This window comes from Capra hircus, chromosome 29 (genome assembly GCF_001704415.2).
Source record: "Capra hircus breed San Clemente chromosome 29, ASM170441v1, whole genome shotgun sequence".
NCBI lineage: Eukaryota > Metazoa > Chordata > Mammalia > Artiodactyla > Bovidae > Capra > Capra hircus.
Window position 1 is genome coordinate 41,441,775 of NC_030836.1, and position 27,724 is coordinate 41,469,498.

Consider the following 27,724-nt stretch of genomic DNA (forward strand, 5'->3'; position numbering starts at 1 on the left):
CCTTTTTTTTTTCTCTCCAGCACCTGGCTCAGTACCATACCTGGCATGTACCAGGAACTCAGCAAATATTATGAAATAAATTTCCAATCTATGCAACACCCCCCCCCCCAATAGTTGCGGAGTCAAATGAGAAAAACTGCATTTGTCAGGCTTTGATCATCTTTACAGATCGCCCCACCCACCATCGATGTGCTGTGCTTAAACCCACATCGTGTGTCAACTAAAGTTAAGATGCAAGCAAGAGCACCCCCTGGACACAGGTCAAACCGAGAGGAAATACTAAAAGGCCAGGGCTAAGAAAGGCCAGGGCTCTCCTAGATAACTACCGCCCCCAACCCCAAGGTACTACAGCCAGCCCAATGTGTGATTGTTGTCACTATAGCTTGAGCTTCCTTTGGAGTGTGTGAAATGGGGGTACTCCAGTGACCTCAGAATGATGTGGTTGTGGGTCCTGGTCAGGACTGACAAGCATATTGACCTTCCAGGGTAGGGTAGGTATTCCAGGCAGATCTCTACTTCATTCTCCTGTGACTGGTTTGGATTTGGTGAGGGGCTTCAAGAGGGGACCAAAAGCCTCAGCTGGAGCTGGGAACAAATTCTTCACCTTTCACTCCTGGCAGCAGGCAGAACTCCTGCTTCATCCAGCCCAAGGAAAACGGTGGGACTGGAAGATGCATATGAAACAGGTCCAAATACTTCTGGAGATGGTCCTAGAAGTTACCACTAATCAGAGACCCACTCTGGGATCGTATACCTTGCTTTGAAGGGAATTTTCCATGATAATTAAGTACTGCTGCACTGGGTTAGGCCTGCTGGAAGCAGCTGTGTATACAGAGCCCAAAGCCTGGCCCCTCAGGGTCATCAGTCCAGCCCTTTCAGTTGTAATACTGGGCAGCAGGCTCCCTCCATTTCTGCCTAGGCCCTTCTTCGGCGCTCCCACCCAGAAATGACGACATGGCTAGTGAGGCTGACAGTCTTGCTGTAATTGGGAGAAAACGGGCTGCAGCACGTTTGGCAGATTGAGAGTCACCTGCAGCCAAAGTTGGGGTTGTGCAGGCCGCCGAGGGGCTCAGGGCCCCCTGCCTCATGTGGTGAAGAGAGGAAGAAGAAGTCAAATTCTAACCCAGATGGGAAAGTTGGTCCCTGGGGCAGTTTCACTTCCTCTCCTTGCTCTCAGGAAGGTGGGGAAAGGCATCATCTCCCCTTGCTGCCAAAGTTCCCTTCGCGACAGGCTGGGGAGGGTTTATAAAAATCTCCTGGTGGAGACAATCTCCCGGACGAGCCCCTCAGTTGGCCTCTGCTCCTTTCCAGCCACTTCACAGCAGAGTCCAAATCCAGAACCGTGTGTGTTTCATGGGCTGGAGGGTGGTGAGGGGAGGGCTGGGTGGCCAGAGGCAAGGAGTTGGGGACCGAGGGCAGTGGTCATTCTTAGCAGTTCCAAGGAAACAGGGCCCTTCTCCCAAGCACCCTGCACAGGCTCAGTGGCAGCTCTGGCCACCTGCCCTCCCAGAAGGGTTCCAAACCCCCATGGAGTGCCTCAGAGTGGAGAGGGTTCAGGCAAGGAAGACCACGAAGATGATGAAGAAGACAATGAGGATGAGGAAGATTTTGACCATGAGCCACCGGTTGGACGTGACCGACTGGAAGTACTTGAGGATCTCTGAGTGGGCAGCCTCCACGTCCAGCTGGGCTCCCAACACATTCTCGTCGATCCTGAGGATAGGTTCGGGAGGAGGGGAAAGAGAAGAATGTTGGATTAAAAAGACTGCTGTTGAATTTTATTTTTTATGTATGTATATATTCTTGCCTAAAAAATCCCCTGGATAGAGGAGCCTGGCGGGCTATAGTCCATGGGTCCCACAGAGTCAGACACAACTGAAGTAATTCAGCATGAACACATAGAGGAAAAAGCTCTGGAAGGGTAATATAACAATTCTTGGCTCTGCAACTTATTATCGAATGAACCTAAGCCATTCATTTAACCTCAAGTCTCATTTCCCTCAACTGTAAAGGAAAAAAAAACGAGATAATATAAATCCTAGGTTCCTTGTCAGGCCTAAGTGAGTTATATAAAAGTGCCCAACCCATACTAAGAGAATCCAAAATGTCTACATAACTTTTTGCTCATCGGTATTTACTAATTTTTGTCTAATTAACAATATGTGGTCAGTTGTGTCCAACTCTTTGCAACCTCATGGACTGAAGCCAACCAGTCTCCTCTGTCCAGGGGATTTTCCAGGTAGCAATACTGGAGCTGGTTGCCATTTCCCTCTCCACGGGATCTCCCCAACCAGGGCTTGAACCTGTGTCTCTTGCGTCTCCTGCATGGGCAGGCCACTAGGGCCACCTGGGAAGCCTCTAATAAACAGTACTGATTTGTAATAAGGGGGGAAAGGTTACAGAAAATCATGGTCAGGAAACCCTTATTCTAAGTGAGAAAGGAAGAACCTGATGATATGGACAGAACGTCAAGGGATGAGAAAAGCCCTATATTAGAACATGTCTCTTAGGATACAGAGAAGCCCTCAGAAGAATGGCAATCACTTGAGACATTGCTGAGGAAAATCAAACATTTCCAAGCTAATCTGCATATACAATCCTAAAAACCAAATATAAACCCTGGTCTTTGCAAAGGGAGTCACTGGAAGCAGGGACCTTTAGGAGCTGTGAGGTCAGAAAAGTTGGTGGAGCCTGATAATCAAGGAAGAAAGTGAGAGGAAAGGCTGGGCCACTGGCTGCAAGCCCAAGTTCCTGGTAAGGTGGTCAGGAGAATGACAACCTAATCTCTGTCCAAATGCAGAAGCCTGGATTCTACATGACTCCCTATTTATGTCAGAGAGGCTAAAGTATTAGGTTCCCTAGTTTTTGGTATAATTACATTTCTCAGTGTGGATGCACTTGTCATCTCATACCCAATAAAGCTCAATCATATTGGCAATTATAATGGCTTCACTTAACAAAAATGGAAGAACGATGAATGCAATCTGGCATATAAAAGATTTTAAATGGGAGTCCGTGAATGAAAACTAGTGCAAGGGAAGAAGTTACTATCACTCAATAGTAATTTTAAAGAGAGGAAGTTCCTTCTTTATGGAAGAATATAAGCTAATTAACGTAGAAGAAATGAGCAAATTAGAAAATGACCATTTTGCCACACACACTCTCAAACAAATCAGACAAGGATCACCAGCAGGCCGATAAAGAGGTAACCTCATCAAGTGCTTCCTGATGTGATCACCTACACAGCCGGCCAAAAGTACTGAACTTAATCATAGGGACAAACAGTGCACAGAGGACTCAAAGTGTCACTCCACTGATGACTTAAGTCTGAGTGTCACCACCTTGAACAAGAGTCCAAACAGGGTATCACCAATAAAGAGAACCTCATCAAGTGTCTACTGATACGACTGCCTACAGGGATGGCTGAAACTACTGAACTTAATTTAATCAGAGGGACAAACATCGGACAAAAACATGTCTATGACTTTGTATAAGAGGTACTGGTCTCTTAAAAACAAAGTAAATTATCACACACACTAAAAAAGGCAGACTAAAGAGACACAACAATTCAATGTATGAATGTTGTCTAAATCTTAAATTGAAAGGAAAAGGCTAAATTTTTTTCGAAGAGTTGGGGAAATCTGAGTATGGATTGATTATTGGGTTGTGTTGGAGAAGTGTTCAATTTCTTAGGTTTGATGGTGGCTCAGAGGGTAAAGCATCTGCCTGCAATGCAGGAGACCCAGGTTCGATCTCTCAGTTGGGAAGATGCGCTGGAGAAGGAAATGGCAACCCACTCTAGTGTTCTTGCCTGGAGAATCCCATGGACAGAGGAACCTGGTGGGCTACAGTCCACGGGCTCGCAGAGTCGGACAGGACTGAGTGACTTCACTTTCACTTCATGATATTGTGGCTGTTCAGGAGAAATACTTATTCTTGGCAGATGCTTGCTGAAGTATCTGGGGATAACACAAGATGTTTGAAAAAACTGTCATGATGTTTGCACCTACTTTTTTTTTTTTACATGCACACAGCTTTGTTTATTTATTGTTCTTTATTTGTGTTAAAATATTTATTTGGCTGCACCAGGTCTTAGTTTTGGCACGCAGGATCTCTTAGTTGCAGCGTGTGGGATCTAGTTCCCTGACGAGGGATTGAACCCAGGCCCCCCGCACTGGGAGTGCAGTCTTAGCCACTGGACCACCAGGGAAGTGCCTATTTATTTTTAATTGGAGGATAATTACTTTACAGTGTTGTGGTGGTTCCTGCTGTATATCAACATGAATCAACCAAAGATATACATATGTCCCCTCATTCTTGAACTTCCCTCTGGTCCCTGACCCTGCACCTACTTTTAAATGATTCAAGAAAAAACAAAGGTGAGAGGAAGTAAATGTGATAAAAAGTCAACAGTTGGTGAATCTAGGTGAATCATTATAGATGCCCCTTCTGCTATCCTCCCAACTTTTCTATTGTTTGAAAATTTTCAATCTACAAGTTGGAGGAAAAAGGAAAATGAAAGAGTAACGCAAGGAACTCTAGATCAGTAGTATTTTTTATACTTAGAAAAAATAAGAATCACCTATTAAGCATCTCAAAAATGCAAGTTCTTTTTTTTTTTTTTGGCCATGCTGAGTAGCTTTTGTGATCTTAGTTCCCCATGCAGGGATCAAACTCAGGCCCACAGCAGTGAAAGCACCGAGTCTTAATCACTGGACCACCAGGAAAGTCCTCAAAAATGCAAATTCTGGAAATACCCTGGTAGTCCAGTGGTTAGGACTCAAGGGCTTTCACTGCCAAGGCTGGATCTCTGGTAAGGGAACTAAGATCCCAGAACCTGAGCAGCAAAGCCAGGGGTGAAAAAAAAAAAAAAAGGCAAATTCTTAGGTCTCACATTCTAGGGTGGGGCCCAGGAGACTACAGGTGGAGAAAGTGAAAGTCAGCTGTGTCCGACTCTTCTCAACTCCATGGACAATACTGTCCATGGAATTCTCCAGGCCAGAATACTGCAGTGGGTATCCTTTCCCTTCTCCAGGGGATCTTCCCAACCCAAGGATCGAACCCAGGACTCCCGCATTGCAGGCAGATTCTTTACTAGCTGAGCCACAAGGGAAGCCCAAGAATACTGGAGTGGGTAGGCTATCCCTTCTCCAGCTGATCTTCCCTACCGAGGAATCAAACCAGGTCTCCTGTAAGAAATCTGGAATAAATCAGTGGTTTCTCAAGAGAGTGCTAAAATCCAGATCCACTGGCATTTGCAGGAAGCAAACACACGAGTATCTGTGTCTACTGTAAAAATATCGTCCTTTCAGAATTTCAATTTCTTGTTCATATCGTTGTCCACAAATTTTCTCTCCCTTGTTATTTTCCTTTCATGTTTCAATCTACTGCTGGATTGCTTCTGAGCCGCTCAATTGAACCTGCTGGCACTGATCCAGTTAATCCCAGCCCCCTGATGCAAGTAACACCTGAGGATCCTTAATTCACATTTCTTTCTCAGGGGCACCAAGAAACAATCACTCCTTCCTCCCTAAAATCCTTCCACTTCAGCTTCTAAGGACACATTTCTTTGCTTTTTTCTCTCATCTCCCTAAAACTTCAATCTCTTGGACAGATTCTTTCCTTCACCAGGTACACTTGGAATCCATGGGGATCTATTTGGGCCTTACTCTCACTTTGCCCATTGTCTCTGGGTGGTCTCATTTACCTCCATGGTTTCACCAAGAAGCTGCTGACTCCTACGTCCTTTATCTCTAGCTTAGTCCTCTCTTTTCCGAGCATCAAACCATGCCTCTAGGCTGTCCATTGAAGTGTGAGCTCGCTCGAGATGTCCAGAACAAATCTCATTCTCTGCAACCGGCACCGGTTCACCGCCTCCTGTGTTCTCTCCCCACCCCCAGATCCAGGGGGACTAGCTTACAGCAGCAACAACTAAGGCTTGCTAAACCAATGAACAAATAACTACTAACACTGAAAAATACTTTAGGACACTCTTTCAAGGAAGATTAGTTGTCAAGTTGTATATATACTGTAATTCGATTTTTCTGTTTATAAAAGGCTTTCAGGGACTTCCCTAGGGGTCCAGTGGCTAAGAATCCATCTTCCAGGGGATTCCCTGATGGTCCAGTGGTTAGAACTCTGTGCTGTCAGTGGTTTTGTCACTGGTCAGGAAACTAAAATCTCACATGCTCTGGGCTGGAGACCTGGATTCAGTACCTGGGACAGGAAGATCCCCTGGAGGAGGGAATGGAAACCCACTCCAGTATTCTGCCTGGAGAATTCCATGGACAGAGGAGCCTGGTGGGCTACAGCCCATGGGAACCACAAAGAGTTGGAGATTACTGAGCGACCAGCACTATCATTTTCACTTCATGGGGTGACTAAGCCAGCACATCTCAACTACTCAGCCCCCGGATCTAAATGAAAGATCCTGTCTGCTGCAATGAAGACCCAAAGCAGCCAAAACTAATACATAAATAATTTTTTTTAATGGCTTTCAGGTTTTTGTGTTTTTGTGGGGAGCTTCTCCAATGGCTCATCGGTAAAGAATCCGCCCAAAATGCAGGCAGGAGATGCAGGTTGGATTCCTGGGTTAGGAAGATGCCCTGGAGGAGGAAATGGCAACCCACTTGCCCGGAAAATCCCACGGACAGAGCAGCCTGGTAGGTTACAGTCCAAAGGGTCGAAGAGAGTCAGACATGACTGAGTGACTGAGAGTGTGCACACACACACATGGGGGAAGGATATGGACACACACCCACACATACCCATGGAGGATCTTAGTACATACACACACACCCACACCCACACTCACCCCCATCCCCACACACAACCATGGAGGATCTTAGTTCCCAAACCAGGGACCAAATCCAATGGGAAGTTTGGAGTCCTAGCCACTGGACCGCCAGGGAAGTCCCTAACAATTTTAAACATATACACTAGGGAAAGAATACAAACAACTTTTACAAATCTGATTCTTTGCATCTATAATATTTTAATATTCAAAATACACTGTCACCTGAAAAGCTCTAGTGTTTATGGCCTAACTCAGCAAGGGATTCCCTAGATCTCAGGTGAACCAGGTAAGACTCAGTCAATCTTCCTAATTCTAGGACCAAGAGAGCTGTCTTCACAGTGCTTTTAAATTGCCCACTTGAGTATGTGAGGCTGCTTGATGGATCAATGTTGGGAAATCCGCTTTACACGGATGGAGGTGTTCACCCAGTTTCACCCGATCAAAAACCAAGAGTAAAAGCGCTCTGCTGGTGCTGTGGGGCAGTGAAGAACCACCAGGACCCGGCGCTGCCTGAAGGCCTCAGAGCAAGTGGGCGGGCGTGTCAACCTTCGGATTGCTCAAAACGCCCACACCTTCCTTTCTTGAGATCCTCTGCTAATAGCCTTTCTTGCCAAACTGAGAACACTGAAGCAGCCTGAAGAACTGGGCAAGGTGAAAAAACAGGTTCCTGGCCTCACACTTGGAGATTCTGACTCCACAGATGTGAGTGTAGTGGACTTCCAAGGAACCTTCTTATTTTTTTTTAAGAGGAAAAAAATATACATTTATAATTAGGTATAGCTGATTTAAGGTATCACATTAGTTTCGGGTGTAAAACAAAATTTTTATAGGTTATACTGCATTTAAAGTTATTATAGGAACTTCCCTGGTGGTTAGGACTTTGCCTTCCAACACAGGGGGTGTGGGTTTGATCCCTGGTCAGAGAGCTAGGATCCCACATGCTTAGTGGCCAAAAAGCCAAAACATAAGATAAAAGCAATATTGTAAGAAATTCAGTAAAGAATTTTAAAATTTATTAAAAAGTTATTATAAAATGTTGGCTATATTCCCAGTGCTGTAAAGTACATTCTTGTCATTTGCTTTATATATACTTTTTCTCTTAAACCCCTCCCCCTATCCTGCCCCTCTCCTTTCCCTCTCCCCATCAGTACCCACTAGTTCGTTCTCTATACGAGTCTGCTTCTGTTTTGTTATATTCATTCATTTTTCCTTTTCATTTTAAAAATTGATGCTGATTTAAAATATTATATGTCTGAGATGTACCACACAGTGAGTCACAATTTTTAAAGGTTATACTCCATTTCAGAGAAGGATTTGGTCCCTGGTTTGGGAACTAAGATCCTCCATGGTTGTGTGTGGGGATGGGGGTGAGTGTGGGTGGGTGGGTGTGTGTGTGTTTATGTACTAAGATCCTCCGTGGGTATGTGTGGGTGTGTGTCCATGTCCCTCCCCCGTGTGTGTGTGCACACTCTCAGTCACTCAGTCATGTCTGACTCTGTTCACTCCAGTACTCTTGCCTGGAAAATCCCATGGACAGAGGAGCCTGGTGGGTTGCAGTCCATGGGGTCACACAGAGGCAGACACGACTGAGTGACTTTACTTTCACTTTTCACTTTCATGCATTGGAGAAGGAAATGGCAACCCACTCCAGTGTTCTTGCCTGGAGAATCCCAGGGACGGGGGAGCCTGGTGGGCTGCCGTCTATGGGGTCACACAGAGGCGGACACGACTGAAGTGACTTAGCAGCAGCAGCAGCAACATACTCCATTTACCGATATTATAAAATATTGATTATATTCCCTAAACTGTACAACATATCCTAGTAGCTTATTTATTTTATACGGAGTAGCCTATACCTCTTAATCCCCTACCCGCATGGTGCCCCTCCCCACTGTCAACCACTAAATTGTTCCTTATATCTGAGTCAGTTTCTTTTTTGTCATATTCACTAATTTGTCTTATTCTTCAGATTCCACATTTAGTGATTATCACACAGTATTTGTCATCTGACTTATTTCACTAAGCCTATTACACTCCAAATCTATTCACTGTTGTAACAGTTGTTGAAAATGGCAACATTTCTTTTTTTTTTTTTTTTATGGTTGAGAGTATTCCATTGTATATACACCTACCACATTTCCTTATCCATTCATCAGTTGATGGATACTTAGAATGCTTCTATATCTTGGCTATTCTAAATAGAGCTGCTGTGAACACTGGGATGAATGTATCTTTTCAAACTAGTGTTTTCATTTTCTTTGAATATATACCCAGGAGTGGAATTGCTGAATGATAGGGTTGTTCTATTTTTACTTTTTTGAGGAACCTCCCTACTGTTTTCCACAGTCGCTGCACCAACTTACATTCCCACCAACAGTGCACAAGGGTTCCCTTTTCTTCATTACCCTTGCTACAGTTTATTTGTGGTCTTTTTGATGATAGCCACTCTGACAGGTATGAGGTGATGTCTTATTATAGTTCTGATTTACATATCTCTAATGATTCATGATGTTAAGCATCTTTTCAGGTGCCGGCTGGCCATCTGTATGTTTTCTTTGGAAACATATCCATTCAAGTCTTCCGCTCTTTTTCTTTTTGGCCGCCCTATGAGGCATGCGGGATCCCAGCTCCCCAACCAGGATTGAACTGTACTTTCTGCCTCGGAGTGTGGAGTCTTAACCACTTGACTGCCAGGGAAGTCCCTCTGCTCTTTTAATCAGGTTGCTTGATTTTTTGATGTTGAGGTGCATGAGCCATTTATACATTTTGTATGTTAACCCATCAGTTGTATTATTTGCAAAAATATTCTCCCAGTCAGTAGGCTATCTTTTTGTTTTGTCAATGGTTTTCTTTGCTGTGCAAAACTTTGATTAGATCCCATTTGTTTACTTTTGGTTTTGTTTGCTTTAGGATATGGATAAAAAAAAAATATTGCTATGATTTATGTCAAGGAGTATTCTGCCTGAGTTTTCTTCTAGGAGTTTTTATGGTTTTTGGCCTTACATTTAAGTCTTTAATCCACTTTACTTTTTTTGTTGACACACCTTGTGGCTTCTAGGACCTTAGTTCCCTGACCAGGGATCAAACCCCAGCCCCTGGCAGTGTAAGTGCAGAGTCCTAACTGCTAGACCACCAGGGAATTCCCACACTTGGAGTTTACTTTACTGGTGTGAGAAAATGCTCTAATTTCATTCCTTTACATGCAGCTATCTAGTTTCCTCAGGACTACTTATTATAGAGACTGTCTCTTTAACGGTATATTCATGCTTCCTTTGTCATTGATTAATTGACCATAAGTATGTGCTGGATCATCGAAAAAGCAAGAGAGTTCCAAAAAAACATCTATTTCTGCTTTATTGACTATGCCAAAGCCTTTGACTGTGTGGATCACAATAAACTGTGGAAAATTCTGAAAGAGATGGGAATACCAGACCACCTGACCTACGTCTTGAGAAATCTGTATGCAGGTCAGGAAGCAAGTTAGAACTGGACATGGAACAACAGACTGGTTCCAAATAGGAAAAGGAGTATGTGAAGGCTGTATATTGTCACATTGCTTATTTAATTTATATGCAGAGTACATCATGAGACACGCTGAACTGGAAGAAACACAAGCTGGAATCAAGATTGCCGGGAGAAATATCAATAACCTCAGATATGCAGATGACACCACCCTTATGGCAGAAAGTGAAGAGGAGCTAAAAAGCCTCTTGATGAAAGTGAAAGTGGAGAGTGAAAAAGTTGGCTTAAAGCTCAACATTCAGAAAACGAAGATTATGGCATCTGGTCCCATCACTTCATGGGAAATAGATGGGGAAACAGTGGAAACAGTGTCAGACTTTATTTTTTTGGGCTCCAAAATCACTGCAGATGGTGACTGCAGCCATGAAATTAAAAGACGCTTACTCCTTGGAAGAAAAGTTATGACCAACCTAGATAGCATATTGAAAAGCAGAGACATTACTTTGCCGACTAAGGTCCATCTAGTCAAGGCTATGGTTTTTCCTGTGGTCATGAATGGATGTGAGAGCTGGACTGAGCGCCGAAGAATTGATGCTTTTGAACTGTGGTGTTGGAGAAGACTCTTGAGAGTCCCTTGGACTGCAAGGAGATCCAACCAGTCCATTCTGAAGGAGATCAGCCATGGGATTTCTTTGGAAGGAATGATGCTAAAGCTGAAACTCCAGTACTTTGGCCACCTCATGCGAAGAGTTGACTCATTGGAAAAGACTCTGATGCTGGGAGGGATTGGGGGCAGGAGGAGAAGGGGAAGACAGAGGATGAGATGGCTGGACACGGGTCTGAGTGAACTCCAGGAGCTGGTGATGGACAGGGAGGCCTGGAGTGCTGCAATTCATGGGGTCACAAAGAGTTGGACGTGACTAAGTGACTGAACTGAACTGAACTGATGTACATTTATTTCTGGGCTCTCATTCTTTCATTTCTCTGATAGTTTGTTGCTAGTAGATAAAAATGAAAGCGGTTTTTGTCAATTGCTTTTGTATCCTTCAACTTTACTGAATTTATTGATGAGCTCTAGTAGCTTTTTGGATTTTCTATGTATGGAATCATGTCATCTGCAAACAGTGACAGTTTTACTTCGTCCTTTACAATCTGGATTCATTTCTTTTTCTTCTTCTGATTGCTGTCGCTGGAACTTCCAGTACTATGCTGGGTAATATAATGTTGAGAATGAGCATTCTTGTAGCTGATTTCAAGGAAATGCTTTCAGCTTTTCACTACTGAGTATGGTGTTAACTGTGGGCTTATCATATATGGCCTTTGTTATGTTGAGCTTTGTTCCTTATATGCCCACTTTGTGTATTTTTTTTTATCATAAATGGATGTGGAATTTTGTCAAACTCTTATATTTGCCTCTACTGCAACAATCATGTATTTTTCTTCAATTTATTTAATGTAGTATATCACATTGATGGATTTGTATATACTGAAAATCCCTGCATCACCGGAATAAATATTCCGACTTGATCATGGTACGTGTTTTTAATGCATTGTTGGATTCAGTCTGCTAATATTATGTTGAGAATTTTTGCATCTATGTTTTATCAGTGATACCGGCCTGTAAATTTATTTTTTGTGATATCTTAGGTTTGATATCAGGGTGATGCTGGGTTTGTAGAATGAGTTTAGAATCATTTCCTCCTCTGCAGTGTTTTGAAATAATTTGAAAAGGATAGGTATTAACTCTTCTCTAAACATTTGGTAGAATGCACCTGTGAAGCCATCTGGTCCTGGACTTCTGTTGGAAATTTAAAAAAATTACTGATTCAGGACTTCCCTGGTGGTCCAGTGGAAAGAATCTACCTGCCAATGCAGGGGACATGGGTTCAATCCCTGCTCTGGGAAAATTTCACATGCTGCAGGGCAACTAAGCCAGTTTACCACAACTATTGATGCCTGCAGCCTCTAGAGCCCATGCTCTACAAGAAAAATCACTGCAATGAGAAGCCTTCACACTGCAAAGAGAAAGTAGCCCCTGCTCGCCACAACTAGAGAAAGCCCACCCACAGCAATGACGACCCAGCATAGCCAAAACTAAGCAAATAAAAATTTAAAAAATTACTGATTCAATTTCATTACTGATAATTCATCTGTTCATATCTTCTATTTCTTCCTAGTTCATCTTGGGAGATTAAACATATCTAGGAATTTGTCCATTGCTTCTAGGTTGACCATGTTATTCACATATAGTTTTCTATAGTAATCTCTTTTGATCCTTTGTATTTCTGTAGTATCAGTTATAACTTTTCCTTTTTCATTTCTGATTTTTATTGTCTTAGGCCCTCTCTTTCTTCTTCTTGATAAGTCTGGCTAAAGGTTTATCAATCTTGTCTGTCTCTTCTTAGTTTCATTTATCTTCTCAAATTTTTTTGTCTTTATTTCACTTTATTTCACTCTAATTTTTATTCTTTTCTCTACTAACTTTGGATTTGTTCTTTTTCTAGTTCCTTCAGGTGTAAGGGTAGGTTGTTTAGTTGAGATTTTTATTTCCTGAAGCAGGCTTATACCGCTATAAACATCCTTCTTAGAACTGCTGTTGCAGGAAGTCCCACATATTTTGGATTATTTTCATTTGTCTCCAAGTAATTTTTATTTCTCCTTTTATTTCTTCAGTGATCCACTGTTTGTTTAGCAACATATTTTTTAGCCTCCACTTGTTTGTGTTTTTTGCAGTTTTCTTCTTATAGTTGATTTCTTCTTCTTCTTCTTCTTCTTTTTTTTTTTTGTAGTTGATTTCCATTCTTACAGCTCTGTGGTTGGAAAAGATGCTTGCTATGATTTCAATTTTCTTAAATTTACTAAGACTTGTTTTGTGTCCTATCACAACCCACTCCAGTATTCTTGCCTGGAGAATCCATGGACAGAGGAGCATGGCAGGCTACAGTCCATAGGGTCACAAAGGGTCAGACATGACTGAAACGACTTGGTACACATGCACATTTTGTGGCCTAGCATGTAGTATGTCCTGGAAAATGCTCCATATGCACTTGAAAAGAATTTGTATTCTGCTGCTTTTGGAGAATTGTTCTCTGTATAAGCCCATTTAGTCTAGTGTGTCATTTTGGGCCAGTGCCTAAATGACACATTATTGACTTCTAGTCTGACGTGTCCATTAATATAAATGGGATATTAAAGTCTCCTACTATTCAATTCCTCCCTTTATGTCAATTTCTCTCTTTATGTCTGTTAGTATTTCCTTTACATGTTCAAGTGTTCTTATCTTTGGAGCCACTGGACTACCAGGGAAGTCTCCCCTTGCTGCTTTTAATATTCTCTCTTTGTCTTTAATTTTTGCCGTTTTAATTACAATGTGACTTGTTGTGGTCCTCTTTGGAGTTGATCCTGTTTGGGACTCTCTGGGCTTCCTGGACTTGGATGTCTATTCCTTTTTCCAGGTCAGGAAAACTTTCAGCACTTACATCTCTAAATATGGTCTCTGTCTCTTTTTCCCTTCTCTGGAACTCCTATAACGCAGATGTTAGCACACTTGATGCCCTAGAAATCTCTTAAACTGTGCTCACTTTTTTTTTCTTTTTAGCTTCAGTGATTTCTACTACTCTAACTTCCAAATCACTGATCCATTCCTCTATGTCATTTAGTCTACTGTTGATTTCTTCTAGTGTATTTTTCATTTCATTTATGTTCATCTGTTTGGTTTTTCTTTGTATCTTCTAACTCTTTGTTAAACTTCTCACTGTGTTCATCCATTCTTCTCTGGAGTTCTTTCATCTTTATGATCATTACCTTGAACTCTATCATGGAGTTCACCGATCTCCACTTCACTTAGCTTTTCTTCTGGGGTCTTGTCCCTTTGATCGGAACAACCTCCTCTGTAACCTCACTTTGTTCAAGTTGCTGTTTCTATTTCCATGTATCTGGCAGGTTGGTCATTTCTTGACCTTAGAGAAATGGCCTTTTGTGGGAGCTGTCCTGTGCATCCCATCCCGATTACTAGAGCTGTATGCTCCAGGGCTGTCCCATATTGCGTGGGCCCCTCTGTTGTGATGGGGATGACTAGGCATAGGTGGTCCAGTAGGTGTGGCTGGCCCCTGGTCTGGTTAGTTGCTAGGCCCTGCCTTATGCAGAGGCTGCCAGTCACTGGCTGGCAAGATACTCATTTTTTATAAGCTCTATAGGGGGTTCCTATGAACATCCAGCTTTGGCAAACGATGGTTAAAAGGATGTTTATTTATTCAACTAGTAGGTATTGAGCACCAGCCATTGATACAGTGCTGAGTTCAGTTATCTTGGTCCCTCCCCTTGGGGGGAGCAGAAAACGTCCGCTTTCCCAGCTATCACTGCTGCTGCTGCTGCTGCTGCTGCTAAGTCGCGTCAGTTGTGTCTGAATCTGTGCGACCCCATAGATGGTAGCCCACCAGGCTCCCTTGTCCCTGGGATTCTCAGGCAAGAATACTGGAGTGGGTTGCCATTTCCTTCTCCAATGCATGAAACTGAAAAGTGAAAGTGAAGTCACTCGGTTGTGTTGACTCTTAGCGACCCCATGGACTGCAGCCTACCAGGCTCCTCCGACCATGGGACTTTCCAGGCAAGAGTACTGGAGTGGGGTGCCATTGCCTTCTCTGCCCAGCTATCACTAGCTCACCTTAAATTCAAGTCTTCTACTTCTACACTTCCTGTCACCTGCTCCAGGACATAAACTTTAAGAATTCTTCCCCTTTCCTGTTATAGTATCAATTTTTATTTCTGTGTTGGATCATTCCCAATACAATACAAACATACATTTATTTTCTTCCATTCTTTAAAAAAAACAAAACAGAAACCTCTTGTCTTTCACTGGACAAACTGGGAAGAATCTGAACACTGAAAATAATCATTATCCTAACTAACTGTAACATAAGACATAAATAAAACCCTTAAGTCCATAATGATACTCAAAAACAAGGAAGAATCAAAACAAGAATTAAAACCTCCTTAGCCTCTATATTGGCACCTGCTCCACAAACTACTTACTCTGAAAATACAGGAAAATAATTAAGGTTTTATCCAGCCTGATTAAGATGAACTTCAGCTCATGCAGTTAATAAAGAAAAGCTTTTGTTTATAGAAAAAAAATGCACCTGAATTAGATAAATTGATTCAGACCAGATAAGCATCATAACTGGCTCCTAAAAACAGATTAAAGGGTCTTGAGGAACAGTATACCAATAAATCATTTGCTGACTGCAGAGAAGAAATATACTCTTAAAAACAGAGATCATTTATTACCACCTTAATCAAATGATCAAATTTGTTCTCGATAATGTAGGGACAGCTGACAGCAAACGCATCTTAATAAGATGTAATTTGTTGAGATATATATATGTACATATATCTCAACAAAATATAGTTACAGTGGACTTTTGGGGGGAGCCGCTTTGCACTGCTCGTGGGATTTTAGTTCTTCCACCAGGGATCAAACCCAGGCCTTCAACAGTGAAAGCACAGAGTCCTAACCACTGAACCACCAAGAAATTCCTACAGTTGATTATACATATGTATACATATATATCCTGCAAGAAGACAGAGAAAGAGGCAGAAAAAATTCCGAAAGAAATAATGGTGAAATATTTCCTAAACTTTGTGAAAGACATAAATTTACAGATTCAGGAAGCTCAGAGAACCCCAAGCAGCATAAATTCAAAGGAAACCACATCTAGGTACATAAATGATCAACTGCTGAAAACCACAGAAAAGAAAAAAAAAAATTGAAAAGCAGAAGCAGTCAGAGATTACATACAAAAGTTAGAATTACCACTGACTTCTCATTAGGAATGAAAGGCTAAAAGACAGTAGAATGATATATTTAAAGCACTTTAAATATATTTAAAGCAGAGAAACTATTCTTCAAAAATGTGGGTGAAATAATGAAATTTTAGATAAAAGAATTTGTCATTAGTAGATCTTCACGATAAAAAGTACTAAAGAGGACTTCTTTAGTGGTCTAGGGGTTGAGCATCTGTACTGCCTATGTAGGGAACACAGGTTCGATCCCTGGTCGAGGAAGATTTCCCATGCCTTGGGGCAACTAAGCCTGTGCTTGCAATTACTGAGCCCACAGGCTCTAAAGGCTGCGAGCCCCTACTACTGAGCACAAGCACCCTAGAGCCCCAGGCTCTGCAGCAAGAGCCTGAGCACCACAGCTTGAGAGCTCCCATTCAATGCAGTCGGAGAAGGTCTACACGCAGCAACAAAGACCCGGCACAACCAAAACTCAAAATGCATTTTTAAAACAGGTACTAAAGAAGATTCTCCAGGTTTAAGGGAAGCGATGCCAGATGGAAACTGGGTATTCAGGAAGAAATGAAGAGCAATGCAAAGAGTAAATATATGAGTAACACAAAAGATTACTTTTTCCTCTAATTTCTTTAAGGTAAAAATTATACTATGGTATTGTGGGATTTGTAAAGTTATGTAGATACAACAAATGTGACAGCTAGAGCATAAAAGATGAAGGAGGGGGGTTCAAAAGTTCTCACATTTTGTATGAAGCAGACTGGGAGGAGTTAATGAGGCATATTATAATCCCCATTGCAACCACTAAAAAAAAAACAAAAACCAATTACATATAGCTAAAATACCAACAAATTTATATGGATTTTTGCAACTGTTCAAGACAGGAAAGAAGGAGGAAGAACAAAAAAAAAAAAAAAAAAGAGAGGAGAAAAACAAAAAATACAGTAAAATGGCAGATCTAAATCGAGCCTAAGCGAATACTACACTAAATATTAATGAACTAAACAGACTAATTAAACTCTCAGCTCTCATCTTGCTTGGCCTCAAAGCAAAATCTGTCACAGCTGGTCATTCTTTCCCTGACTTACTTTCTCCTCCTGACTCTCAGGACATCACCTTCATTCATTTTTCTTCCTCTCTCACAAGCTGTGCTCCTGTTCAGTGTCCTCTCCTGGGACTGAGACTTAATTCCAGAAATAGCCTTTGGGACTCAGCGCTTGATCCTCCTCTTTCTTGGAACTCCCTTGGCCTAGTTTCAAAGTTCAATTCTGCCCATTTTTGGCCCATAACCTGTCTTTTCAACTCCTTACATCTATCAGCTTGTTCACTATTTCCACTCAGATGTCTAACAGACAACTGTCCACTTCTTGTTGGAACACAACTTATTTTGCCCCAAATCTGCTCTGTCTTGAGTAACTAGTTCTATTTCAAGTGAAGGACACGAATCCCTTCAATTGCTCACATCAAAAGCCTGGAGTTATCATAAACTCTTTTTCTCTCCTGGTGGTCCAATCTACCTCCCAAGGCAGCGGCCATGGGTTTGATCCCTAGTCTGGGAAGATTCCACACACCACAGGGCAACTGAGCCCATGCACCACAACTACTGAGCCTGCACGCCCAAAGGCCACTGCCCCAAAACACAGAGAAGCTACCTGCTTGCCGCAGCTAGAGCCCGTTTGCAGCAATGAAAACCTAGCATGGCCAATCAATCAGATCATCAATGGCTCCCCATTTGGGCTTCCCTGTGGCTCAACTGGTAAAGGAGCCACCTGCAATGAGGGAGACCTGGGTTCGATCCCTGGGTTGGGAAGATCCCCTGGAGAAGGGAACGGCTACCTACTCCAGTATTCTGGCCTGGAGAATTCCATGGACTATACAGTCCATGGGGTCACAAAGAGTCAGACACAACTGAGCAACTTTCACTTTCACTTTTCACATTGGCTTTAAAAGGCCCCACCTGATCTGGTCTCCCATCACCCCTCTAACCTCACCTGGTACTACTCTTCTCACTTGTCGCCAGATGCAGTGGCTTCTTTGCTATCCTTTAACTCAACAGATATATTCTTGCCTGAAGGCCTTTACATAGGCTCTTCCCTCTGCCTGGTACTCTTCTCCGTATATCCATACAGCAAACTCCCTCACTTTCCCCTAGTCTTGGAAGGATGTCATCTTCTTAATAGGGCCTACCACAGCCACCCTTATTTAAAATTACAACTTGCTCCTCCAAACCTAGAACTCCTGATTAATTTACCCTACTCTGCTTTTATTTATGGATTTATCACTGGTCAAAAATATACACTGGACCATTTACTTATTACGTATATTCTAAATCATCTGCCCTACTATGATGTACATTCCACGAGGGCGGGGATCTTTGTCTCTTTTGTCTTTGGCTGTATCTCTATGACTGACTGAATGCCAAGCGCCGAAGAACAGCATCAGATAAAATGCCTTGTGCAGTAGCAAGGGTACCAGGGACCAGAGGGGCCTTCCTGTGGGTTGGCCCTGCCTACCTCCCTCCAGCCTCATACTGCACTTCTCTCTTCCTGTTCATTGCTTTCCAGCTCCACTGGCCTTCTTGATTCTTTAATAAAGTAAGACTGTCCCATTGTATGGCCTCTGTTCTGGCTGTCCACACTGCCTAGACTCCTCTTACCCTTTCCTTTGCGTGTTTGGATCCCTCTTGTCATTCACGTCTCTGCTTCAATACGAAGCCTTCAGAGCAGCCTGCCCTGCCACCCAATCTGATATTCCTCCTCCGTCACTTTCTCAACACTGCATCCATTTCAGTATTAGCCCTTATCACCACCTGAAAATTTCTTCTCAATTCTTTTTAAACAGCTGTCCTTACTCACTCTATCGAATTCCATACTACAAAGTAAGTTTCACAGAACAGACTTAACTGTTCTACTCATCACCGTATCCCCAGCGCCTATGACAGTGCCTGACATGGAACAGGTGCTCAATTAATACTTGTGGTGTGGATGGAGACAGGTGAACTGGACGTTATGTGTAGACAGGATTCACTCTTCTCTTCCAAAGGGCGTTAAGCTGTCCCTGGGGACCTCTAGGATGCCAATCCACAGGGAAGACAAGGCTCCTGGTTTTGAGATTAAAGAGAGAAAGTGTCTCACCTCTGAATGGTTTCTTCCTGTTCCTTAACCATGTGTGCCAACTGCTGGAAGATGGAGCCCAGCTCAACAATTGTGGACTCAATGTTCTGCATGGTATCTGCCCGGCTCTGGATGTAAGAATCCTTCAGAGGAGAGAGAGCGTACATGAACACCAGGAGCTTCTGAGGGTGGGTCCTGCCTCTCTGGGGCTTTCCAGTTTGCCATTCCACCCACAGCACATTCCAAACACTTGCTTGTGACCACACAAGGAAACAGGGGAGCAACTCCTCCCTGCCTCAGAGCGTGGATACCTGCTCGTCAATGAGCTGCAGCTGCTGGCTGGTCCTAGAGTCCATCATGTCAATGGCCACATCCCCAGAGGCTCGGGACTCCGCCCCCAAAACCACAGCACCGCCCCCTGTGGGGAAGAAAGACGGCATGGCACTTCTTAGCAGTTAAAAGGTTCAAAGCCCATATTCTCTGGATTTGAATCCCAGCTCTGGCACTTACTAGCCTTGTGACCCTGGACAAGTCATTTAACCTCTCTGAGCCTCAGTTTCCTCACCTGTAAAATGGGGGATAATGACAGTTGCTTTCTCAAAGGGTGGTATTGAGAATGAAATGACAGAATGTGAATACAATGACTAAGTGGACCAAAAATTTAAAAAGCTCATTCTTTTGAACATGACTGGATTCACCCTCAACAGGGAGAATGCTGGAGACTAGGTGTGGATCATAGATCCCAGGCATCAGGAGTGACCTCTGAGAAAGCCTAGCAACTTCCTTGACCCTCCGCTCTCCTACCCAACCCCTGCCTTAGGGAGATACCCTCAGACCCAGAGTCACTAGGCCTTACCCTCAGGGCTCCCTGACTTGCCTGTGACTTACCCAGGTGGTTGGGGGCAAGGGGCAGGGCTGATACAGGTGCCCGGGAGAACTGCTCCCGCCGGCTCCTCTGCTGCTTCAGGTTCTGGGTTTGGGGAAGAAATGCAAAGGTCCTGAGGCCTCTGGAAAGCGGGCACATTAGATTCCCCCTGCTGCCCATGACACTGTTGCCCTTGCCCTTCCCACTGCCCTCTGGGGCCCTCATGCCCAGATTCCTATCCCTCCTACCCAGCTTCTTCTCACCTCTGTCCTCACTTCTAAAACTGACTTGAAGTCGTTGGACATGGAGGCCAGTTTCGACTAGAAGAGGAGGAGAGAGGGTCAGCCAGAGAAGACAACGCCTCCTCCCTTCTGCCGCCCCCTCTCCCTGGTCCCACCTGCAGGGAGACCACGATGGTGTTGGAATGGGTTTGCAGATGCCGGCCGCTCTGGCTGCCCTTGGCCCTCACGAAGTCCTGAAGCTGGGCGATTTGTTTGTTGAGGCTATTGATGTCCTGGTGAAAGAGCCAATGGAAAAACAGTATCAACCGGGGGGTGGGGGGATCCTCAGCCAGTGCCTTTCCCACATGGACATCACTGGCAGGGATGGCAGGACGGACATACTAGCACGGGTGATGCTGTCTCAGACAGTCAGACCAGAAGGGCCTGCTGGTGCAGTCCAACCTCTGGAGCTTGCTCTGGCTCAGTCCTTGAAGAGTAGAGCCGGAAAGAGGTGAAACATGGCCTCGTCCGTTTGTAAAGAACTGAGTTGCTTACTCCCTCCACCCTACTGCCCTACTCACTACTGTGAGGCCCTGCTCATGGCCACAGACCCCTTAAAAGGACAGAATCTCAGACCCAGGGCGTGCTGAGCAACAAAGCATCTGTGCTGTACTCAGGAGATGGGAGGAGTCCTAGAAACATCAATGAAATGGTTTCTATATACACAATTCCTTTTAAAAAATTACTACTGCAGGGACTTCCCTGGGGGTCCAGTGGCTAAGACTGCACTCCTAGTGCAGGGGGCCCAGGTTCGATCCCTGGTCAGGGAACTAGATCCCACACACCACAACTAAAGAGCCTGTGTGCTGCAATGAAAACTGAAGAATGAATCTTGAACTGCAGTGAAGCTGCATGCTGCAACTAAGACCTGGTGCAGCCAAATATATATATGGGCTTCCCTGGTGGCTTAGATGGTAAAGATTCAAGAGACCAAGGTTCAATCCCTGGGTCAGAAACATCTCCCGGAGAAGGGAATAGCTACCATGCCAGTATTCTTGCCTGGACAATTCCATGGACAGGGGAGCCTGGTAGACTTATACAGTCCATGGAGTTGCAAAGAGTCAGACACGACTGAGGGACTTAGACACACACACATATTTTAAATTATTTTAAATTTCTATTTTAAATTATTCTAATTAATATATTTAAAATTACTATTGCAAAAGAGTGAAAGGTGTAACTCATCGAACTTTATACAGGAGTTAGTAGTACGGCCAGGCTTTCTACACGAGGCCGGTGGATCCTCTGCTTTCCCAATCCTGCCTGCTGAGGGCCTCATAAAACAAGGGAGATGAAGGACTGACCAGGAGTGGCAGAGAAAGCTTGCCCCAGAGCAGCTAGGTCCAGGGCAGGACCAGAGGAGAAAGAGGAGGGGGAGGGGAAAGGGGTCACAAATAGCTCAAAAAATAGGCTAAAAAATACTAGATCAGGCAACTTCTAGAATCCCTCCAACAGTCCCCTGAATTAGTACCCCAGCCCCAAGGATTCTCGAGTCCCCTGGACAATTTCTGCTGCTGACAGCCATGTATCCGAAATTGTATTCCAGGTTTTCTCCCGTAAAATCTCCTCCCCCAGGAGCTGAGAAAAAGCCACTACTCCCCACTTTGGTGCCCAAGCTAAAAGCTTCTAAGTCACATATGGACAACTCTTTAACCCAACCTCTATGCCACAGCACAATGACAACCTTCACTGAGCGTTTACTATGTATTCAGACTGTGTGAACAGAACAGCAGCCCTGGGTTTGATTACTGTGCACCACACAACTTGCTAAGCAGCTTATGACTTTCTCTTCAACTTAACACAGAAAGCAACTCTTTATCCCCCACCTGCCCTGAAAAGCTATTCTGCCTTCCTCTGTGCCATTTTGGTAAATGGCACCACCATTCACCAGCTGCTCAGACCAAAAACTTAGCAAGTCATTTTCAATTCCTCCCTTCCCTCAATCTATAAGGAACCCACAAAGAACCCAGCTGATTCCAACATACGCTCTGAATATGTCCACTCATTTTCTTTTCTAACAAAGCCACTCTAGTCCAAACTGTCCTCTCTCTTGAAAATCGCCCAGAGCCTTCTAAGTGACCTTCCTTTCAGAGTCTGCCCCCAACAAGCCATTTTCTACACAACAATCAGAGTGATCCTCCAAACCTAAAACAGGGCATGTATGTCATCTCCACTCTTAAAATCTTCTAAGAGCTTCCCGCTAAATCTAGAAAAGAGTCCACATTCCTCACCAGCTTACAGAGCTATATGGTCTTGGTCTGCCCACTCCTCTGGCCTTACCCCCACTGGCCTCCTTCTCACTGGTTGGCTGCAGCCACACTGGCCTCTTCCACATGTGTCAAATGTATCAAAGTCACTCAGACCTCAGGCCTCTCCCTTTGCTGCTCCCACTTTCTAGAATGTGCCCCCTCCGATCTTTGGATGATCAATTTTTTCCTTACCATTCAGGTCTCCATGTCCCTTCCTCAGCTAGGCCATCCCAGATCACCCCATATAAAGTGTCCCTTACCCTGAGGAGCTCACTCTCCTTATTTAATAGGATGTCCCACCACCTGAAATTTATTTTCTGTTTACTTATATACTGTTTTGGAGACGGCAATGGCAACCTACTCCAGTACTCTTGCCTGGAAAATGCCATGGATGGAGGAGCCTACTAGGCTGCAGTCCGTGGGGTCGTTAAGAGTCAGACACAACTGAGCGATTTCACTTTCACTTTTCAGTTTCATGCATTGGAGAAGGAAATGGCAACCCACTCCAGTGTTCTTGCCTGGAGAGTCCCAGGGACAGGGGACCCTGGTGGACTACTGCCTATGGGGTCGCACAGAGTTGGACACGACTGAAGCGACTTAGCAGTAGCAGCAGCAGATACTGTTTGGTTCACCCACTTGGAAACGAAGTTCCCAAAGGCAGGGATCACATGGGTCGTTTTTGTTGTTGAATCCCCAGAACCAGGCAGCCAGAAGTCACTCAGTAATGTGAGGGATTGAAAAAATAAACCAATGAAGCCTCACAACAACCCTGCAAGGTGGGTACTATTATCATCGCCTTTTTCTTTAAAAGGGGTGTAGCCTGCCAGGCTCCCCCATCTATGTGATTTTCCAGGCAAGAATACTGGAGTGGGTTGCCATTTCCTTCTCTAGGGGATCTTTCCCCTTCCTTCTCCAGGATAAGGTAGCTTACCCAAGGTCATATCATTAGTGGTGAGCCTGGGATTTGAAGTCTGTCTCAATCCAGTCAGTGGTTACCTATGCAATAATTCTCCAACAGGGACTTCCCTGGTAGTCCAGTGGTTAAGAATCTGCCTTGCAAAGCAGGGGACTTGGGTTCAATCCTTGGTTAATGAACCAAGATCCCAAATGGTCTGAAGCAACTAAGCCAAGATGCCACAACTACTGAGCACACACGCCGTTAACTAGAGAATCAGTGCACCATGAGGAAAGATCCCCCATGACGCAGTGAAGGTCCCACGTGTCACAACGAAGACCCAATGCAGGCAAACACATAAATATTTTAAAAAGAGTAATAACACCCCAATAGTTGATGGAACCCTCTCCCATTCAGCACAGCATCTCTTCAACATGTCTGCCCTTTGGCCTCTGCCATAATCATCTTCATATCGGACAATTGCACAAGCCTCTACCCTCGCCTCTCTGCCCATTCATGCTCCAGGGCGTTTTTTTTCCTCCCACGGACATTCAATTTCTCACGTTATCCTTATTACATTATTCTGGGAAAGAAACAAATATCGTTAGAGCTGCTATACCAGTGTCTTGCAGACAGAACTGGAATCCAGGTTCTAATTGTCTTTGATTCTACACTCCTTTGCAAGCCCCACAATGGTCTTTACAACCAGCTACCAGTCTACAATTTCAGCCTCATCTGCTGCCGATCACTCATTTGCTCAACAAGCATTGAGCAACGACTACATGCCAGGGGATTCCCAGGTGATGCAGTGGTAAAGAATCTGCCTGCCGATGGAGGAGACACAAGAGACACAGGTTCCATCCCTGGGTCGGGAAGATCCCCTGAAGTAGGAAATGGGAACCCACTCCAGTATTCTTGCCTGAAGAATTCCATGGACAGAGGAGCCTGGTAGGCTACAGTTCATGTGGTCACAAGGAGACAGACACAACTAAACAATTGAGCACACTACACGCCAGACACTGTCACAGATGTCTGGGATCCATCCGTGAACAAAGAGAAAGAAAAGTTCTGCTCTTGTGGCATTCCCATTTGTTATTTTCTTTTTTGTCCAGGAGGTAAGTGGGAGGAAACAAACAATAGACACAGCTTTATAGAGACTGTTAGAATGTATCAAGTGCTATAAACAAGCAAATAGAGCCAGGTAAGGGAGATCGGGGCTGGAGGGGCTGGGGCATTAAACAGCAAGGTAGGCCTCCCTGAGCACAGGACATCTGAGCAAAGGCTTGAACTCTTCCCTTTTATGAGACACGCCGATGCGCACTGTTTCCTCTGTCTCAAATGTTCTTCTGGTGCCTCTCCACAAGCCTCGAAACCAGCTCCGTTTTCACCTCCTCGATAAAATCTTTCCCAGTGTACCCAGAATCTCATTCATCTTTTTGTACAATCTTTTCTGTGCCACTTGCTGCCTATTCATTGTAAGCGTGAGTTTATGGGACCTCTTCCAGACAATAAGCTCTTAAAGGCTGGTATCTGCCTCATAATGCTTGTGTGCTAAGTGTCCAGCTTTGTACATGGTAGATGACCACTGACACAACAGAGGAGTAGGATGTTTGGAGTTGGCTAGAGAAACTTGCTCTGAGACTCTAGAGCAAGGGAAAAAGATGGAAGTGATGCAACTGGAATGCCCGACTCTCCTGATCGCTAGTCGCTCACCTGTTTGATGATATAAGTTAGCTCCTCAATTTCCACTGCCTTATCGTCAAAGAGGGACTTGCGCTTTGCCACTGCAGAGACAAACAAGAAGCCACCACAGGTGAGGTCGGAGACCAGACTCAAGACAGTATGGGTCCTCAGCCCTCCGGTGTTCACTGCCCAGCTCTGAACGGTTCAGGAACACTCACAGATTGTCAGCTTCTCCAGCTTGGCAAATGTGTTGCTGAGGTCTTTCCCAATGCGCCTGCAAATGAGCATAAGTGAGAACACTGTGGAAGGGAAGGAGAGGGCCTTTCGCACCTTAGCACCAGCACAACCAATCCCAGTCCTCGCCACCAAGGTCACCGCAAGCAAGACTACCTCTCCTCAGACACCAGCCAACCCACCACATAACTTCTCCCAACTTACTTGGCCATGAGGGTAAATTCACTGCGTTGCCGGACAGCACGCAGAGCCGGCTTGTTTGTCTGGATTCCATTCTGAAAGGCAACGTCAAAAAGTAAAACTTTAGTTTTCCCTCCCCACTGCCAGCTTTCACTATTCCCCAGGTATCCTCTAAACTCGCCCTCTGGCACTAGTGGCATCCTCTTCTGGACAGGCCACACAAAATGTGATGCCACCACTTACTAGAAGGGGGGTTGGGGACAAGTGACTTAAACCGCTCTGAATCTCTGTTTCCTCTTATGTAAAATGGAGACAATTCTACACATCTCCTTTTGTTGTTGCTAAGATTAAAAAACATAAGGGTTATAAATTATTTTAGCCAAATACCAGGACCATGATAAGCACTGAATAAATGCTAACTAGTATTACCATTCTATTCCTCCAACTGGGGAATTGAGAGGATAAACAGGAAGCTCTTGGAGTGGATATAGAAGAGCAATTGTAAACAAGAACTGAGCAGCAAAAATATTTAAAATCACAGTTACTCAGTTTCCATTTGGATTCAGAAAGTCTGGACCAAAGCAATCGAATTTTTTAAAAAAGCACTCCCAGGTGATTTTATTAAAATTACTTTACTTGGAAAGTTTCTTTCATTTTACAGATATAAAAACTGAGGTCCAACTAGATTAACTTCCATGTTGTCACAAAGCAAACTTGGTAGAATTATACTGGAATGAGAATTTAAAGCGTTTGTCTCTGAGCTAAATGAAGGTTTTTCCTAGAACCTGTTCCTTATCCAAACCAAATATACTGTAATCACTTCTTGCCCTGAAGTATTCGTTACAGAATAGCAACCCTAGATTCCTGATTAAATAAAACAACAACAAAGTCTGGATCCTTGCCTCTAGATTAGCTAGCCCAACTTTTCTGCTGCTTGTTAGATCCTACCATCCCAAGCTGGACCAGGTCTCCATCAGGCTCCCCCAAGAATTACGGTGCTGGAGCATCCCCTCTCCCAGGTTTGAGTAAGACTCACTCTGCCTCTCCCAGTCCAGGTCCTTACCTGACGGCTCTGCAGGGACTTGCAGGCTGACAGGAACTCCTGGGTCCGATCCCGGCAGGACATGGTGTCGGGAGGGGGAGGGACCAGGGCCACTGGGGGGGGCAGAGGGGCGATGTCGCTGCTGCTACTGCCAGCAGTTGCAGGGGACAGGACCTGTGTCTTTGAGAGACCCAGGTAGACACCCTGATCCGTGTTCTTAGATCCGTACCGTTTCCGCGGGATCATTGAGACGCATAACCTCGGACTGTGGTGGAGGGGAGAGTGTCATTCCCCAGGCAGCCTCCTTCTCCACCAATCCCCCCGCCCCAACCAGCAGTTCTTCGGGGCCCCTCTGAACTTGGCACGGAGTTTCGAGCCCGAAGCCACACGCAGATCCTGGGACCGGCCCGCAGCTGACAGGATGCTGCTTCATCTGCGGCCCAAGCCGTCCCCCTCCTCAGACTCTTCTTCCAACTTGGTTCCGGCGGCCACAGCGCGGGCCGGGGCCCTGAAGCAGAAGCAGGGCCAGAGCCAGGTCCTGTGGCTCCAGCCCGTCCCGTGCAACTGCCCCAGGCTCTAACTGGGCCCTCTCGTATCCACGAGTTCCTCCGACTCCTCAGGGAGAAACGGTGACGGACCACCTCAGAGGGACACACTTCGGTGGGCGGAGGGGGGATCTCTAGGTGTTTATTTGAAGCAGGAAGTCCCACCCTCGCCTCGCCCAAGTCCCACCTTCTGGAAGTCTGCAAACACTGATTAGCTAACGCGGACGTCCTTCTTAAAGGGGCTTTTCCGATTGGACAGCGAGGTATTCGCTCACTCCGAGCCGGGCCGGCAGGACTTGCCCGCTTGTCCCTGGTTCCCTTCCCCCCGCCCGGCGCCGTCCCCGGAAAGAGCGGCCCAGAGCAGGCACGGCAGCCAGACCCTACCGAGTCCTACCTCCTTTTTGCCGCCTGCCGCCGCCGCCACTGCTACAATCTCCCAGATCGTCACCGCCTCCTCCCCCTGGAGCCGAAGCCGCCGAAACCCGACCAAAGACTGGAAGCCGCCACGTCACCCACACGTAACCCCACCCCCGGTGACGGGAAGGCGGTGCCACGCCTCTTAGAGCTTGGCGACCCAAGAGGCACG

General features: G+C 44.9%; 1 protein-coding gene across 1 annotated transcript; it reads right to left on the minus strand.

Moving 5' to 3' along the window:
- Positions 963-27,680, minus strand: STX5 (syntaxin 5). The gene is made up of 11 exons (XM_018042961.1): positions 27,533-27,680; positions 26,615-26,858; positions 25,576-25,646; positions 25,356-25,411; positions 25,168-25,238; positions 20,427-20,543; positions 20,293-20,349; positions 20,053-20,134; positions 19,476-19,582; positions 19,186-19,307; positions 963-1,713 (listed from the first exon to the last, which is right to left on the minus strand). Exons 2-11 carry the CDS (start codon positions 26,837-26,839, stop codon positions 1,554-1,556), a joined length of 1,068 nt encoding a protein of 355 aa, XP_017898450.1. The 5' UTR covers positions 26,840-26,858; positions 27,533-27,680; the 3' UTR covers positions 963-1,553.

Excerpts from the sequence above, each read along its gene's own strand:
- STX5 (XM_018042961.1), bottom strand. The coding sequence starts at position 26,839 with ATGATCCCGCGGAAACGGTACGGATCTAAGAACACGGATCAGGGTGTC. Across the intron at positions 25,412-25,575 it reads GAATTTACCCTCATGGCCAA|GCGCATTGGGAAAGACCTCA; the intron begins GTAAGTTGGGAG and ends GCTCATTTGCAG. Across the intron at positions 1,714-19,185 it reads CAGGAAGAAACCATTCAGAG|GATCGACGAGAATGTGTTGG; the intron begins GTGAGACACTTT and ends ACCTATCCTCAG.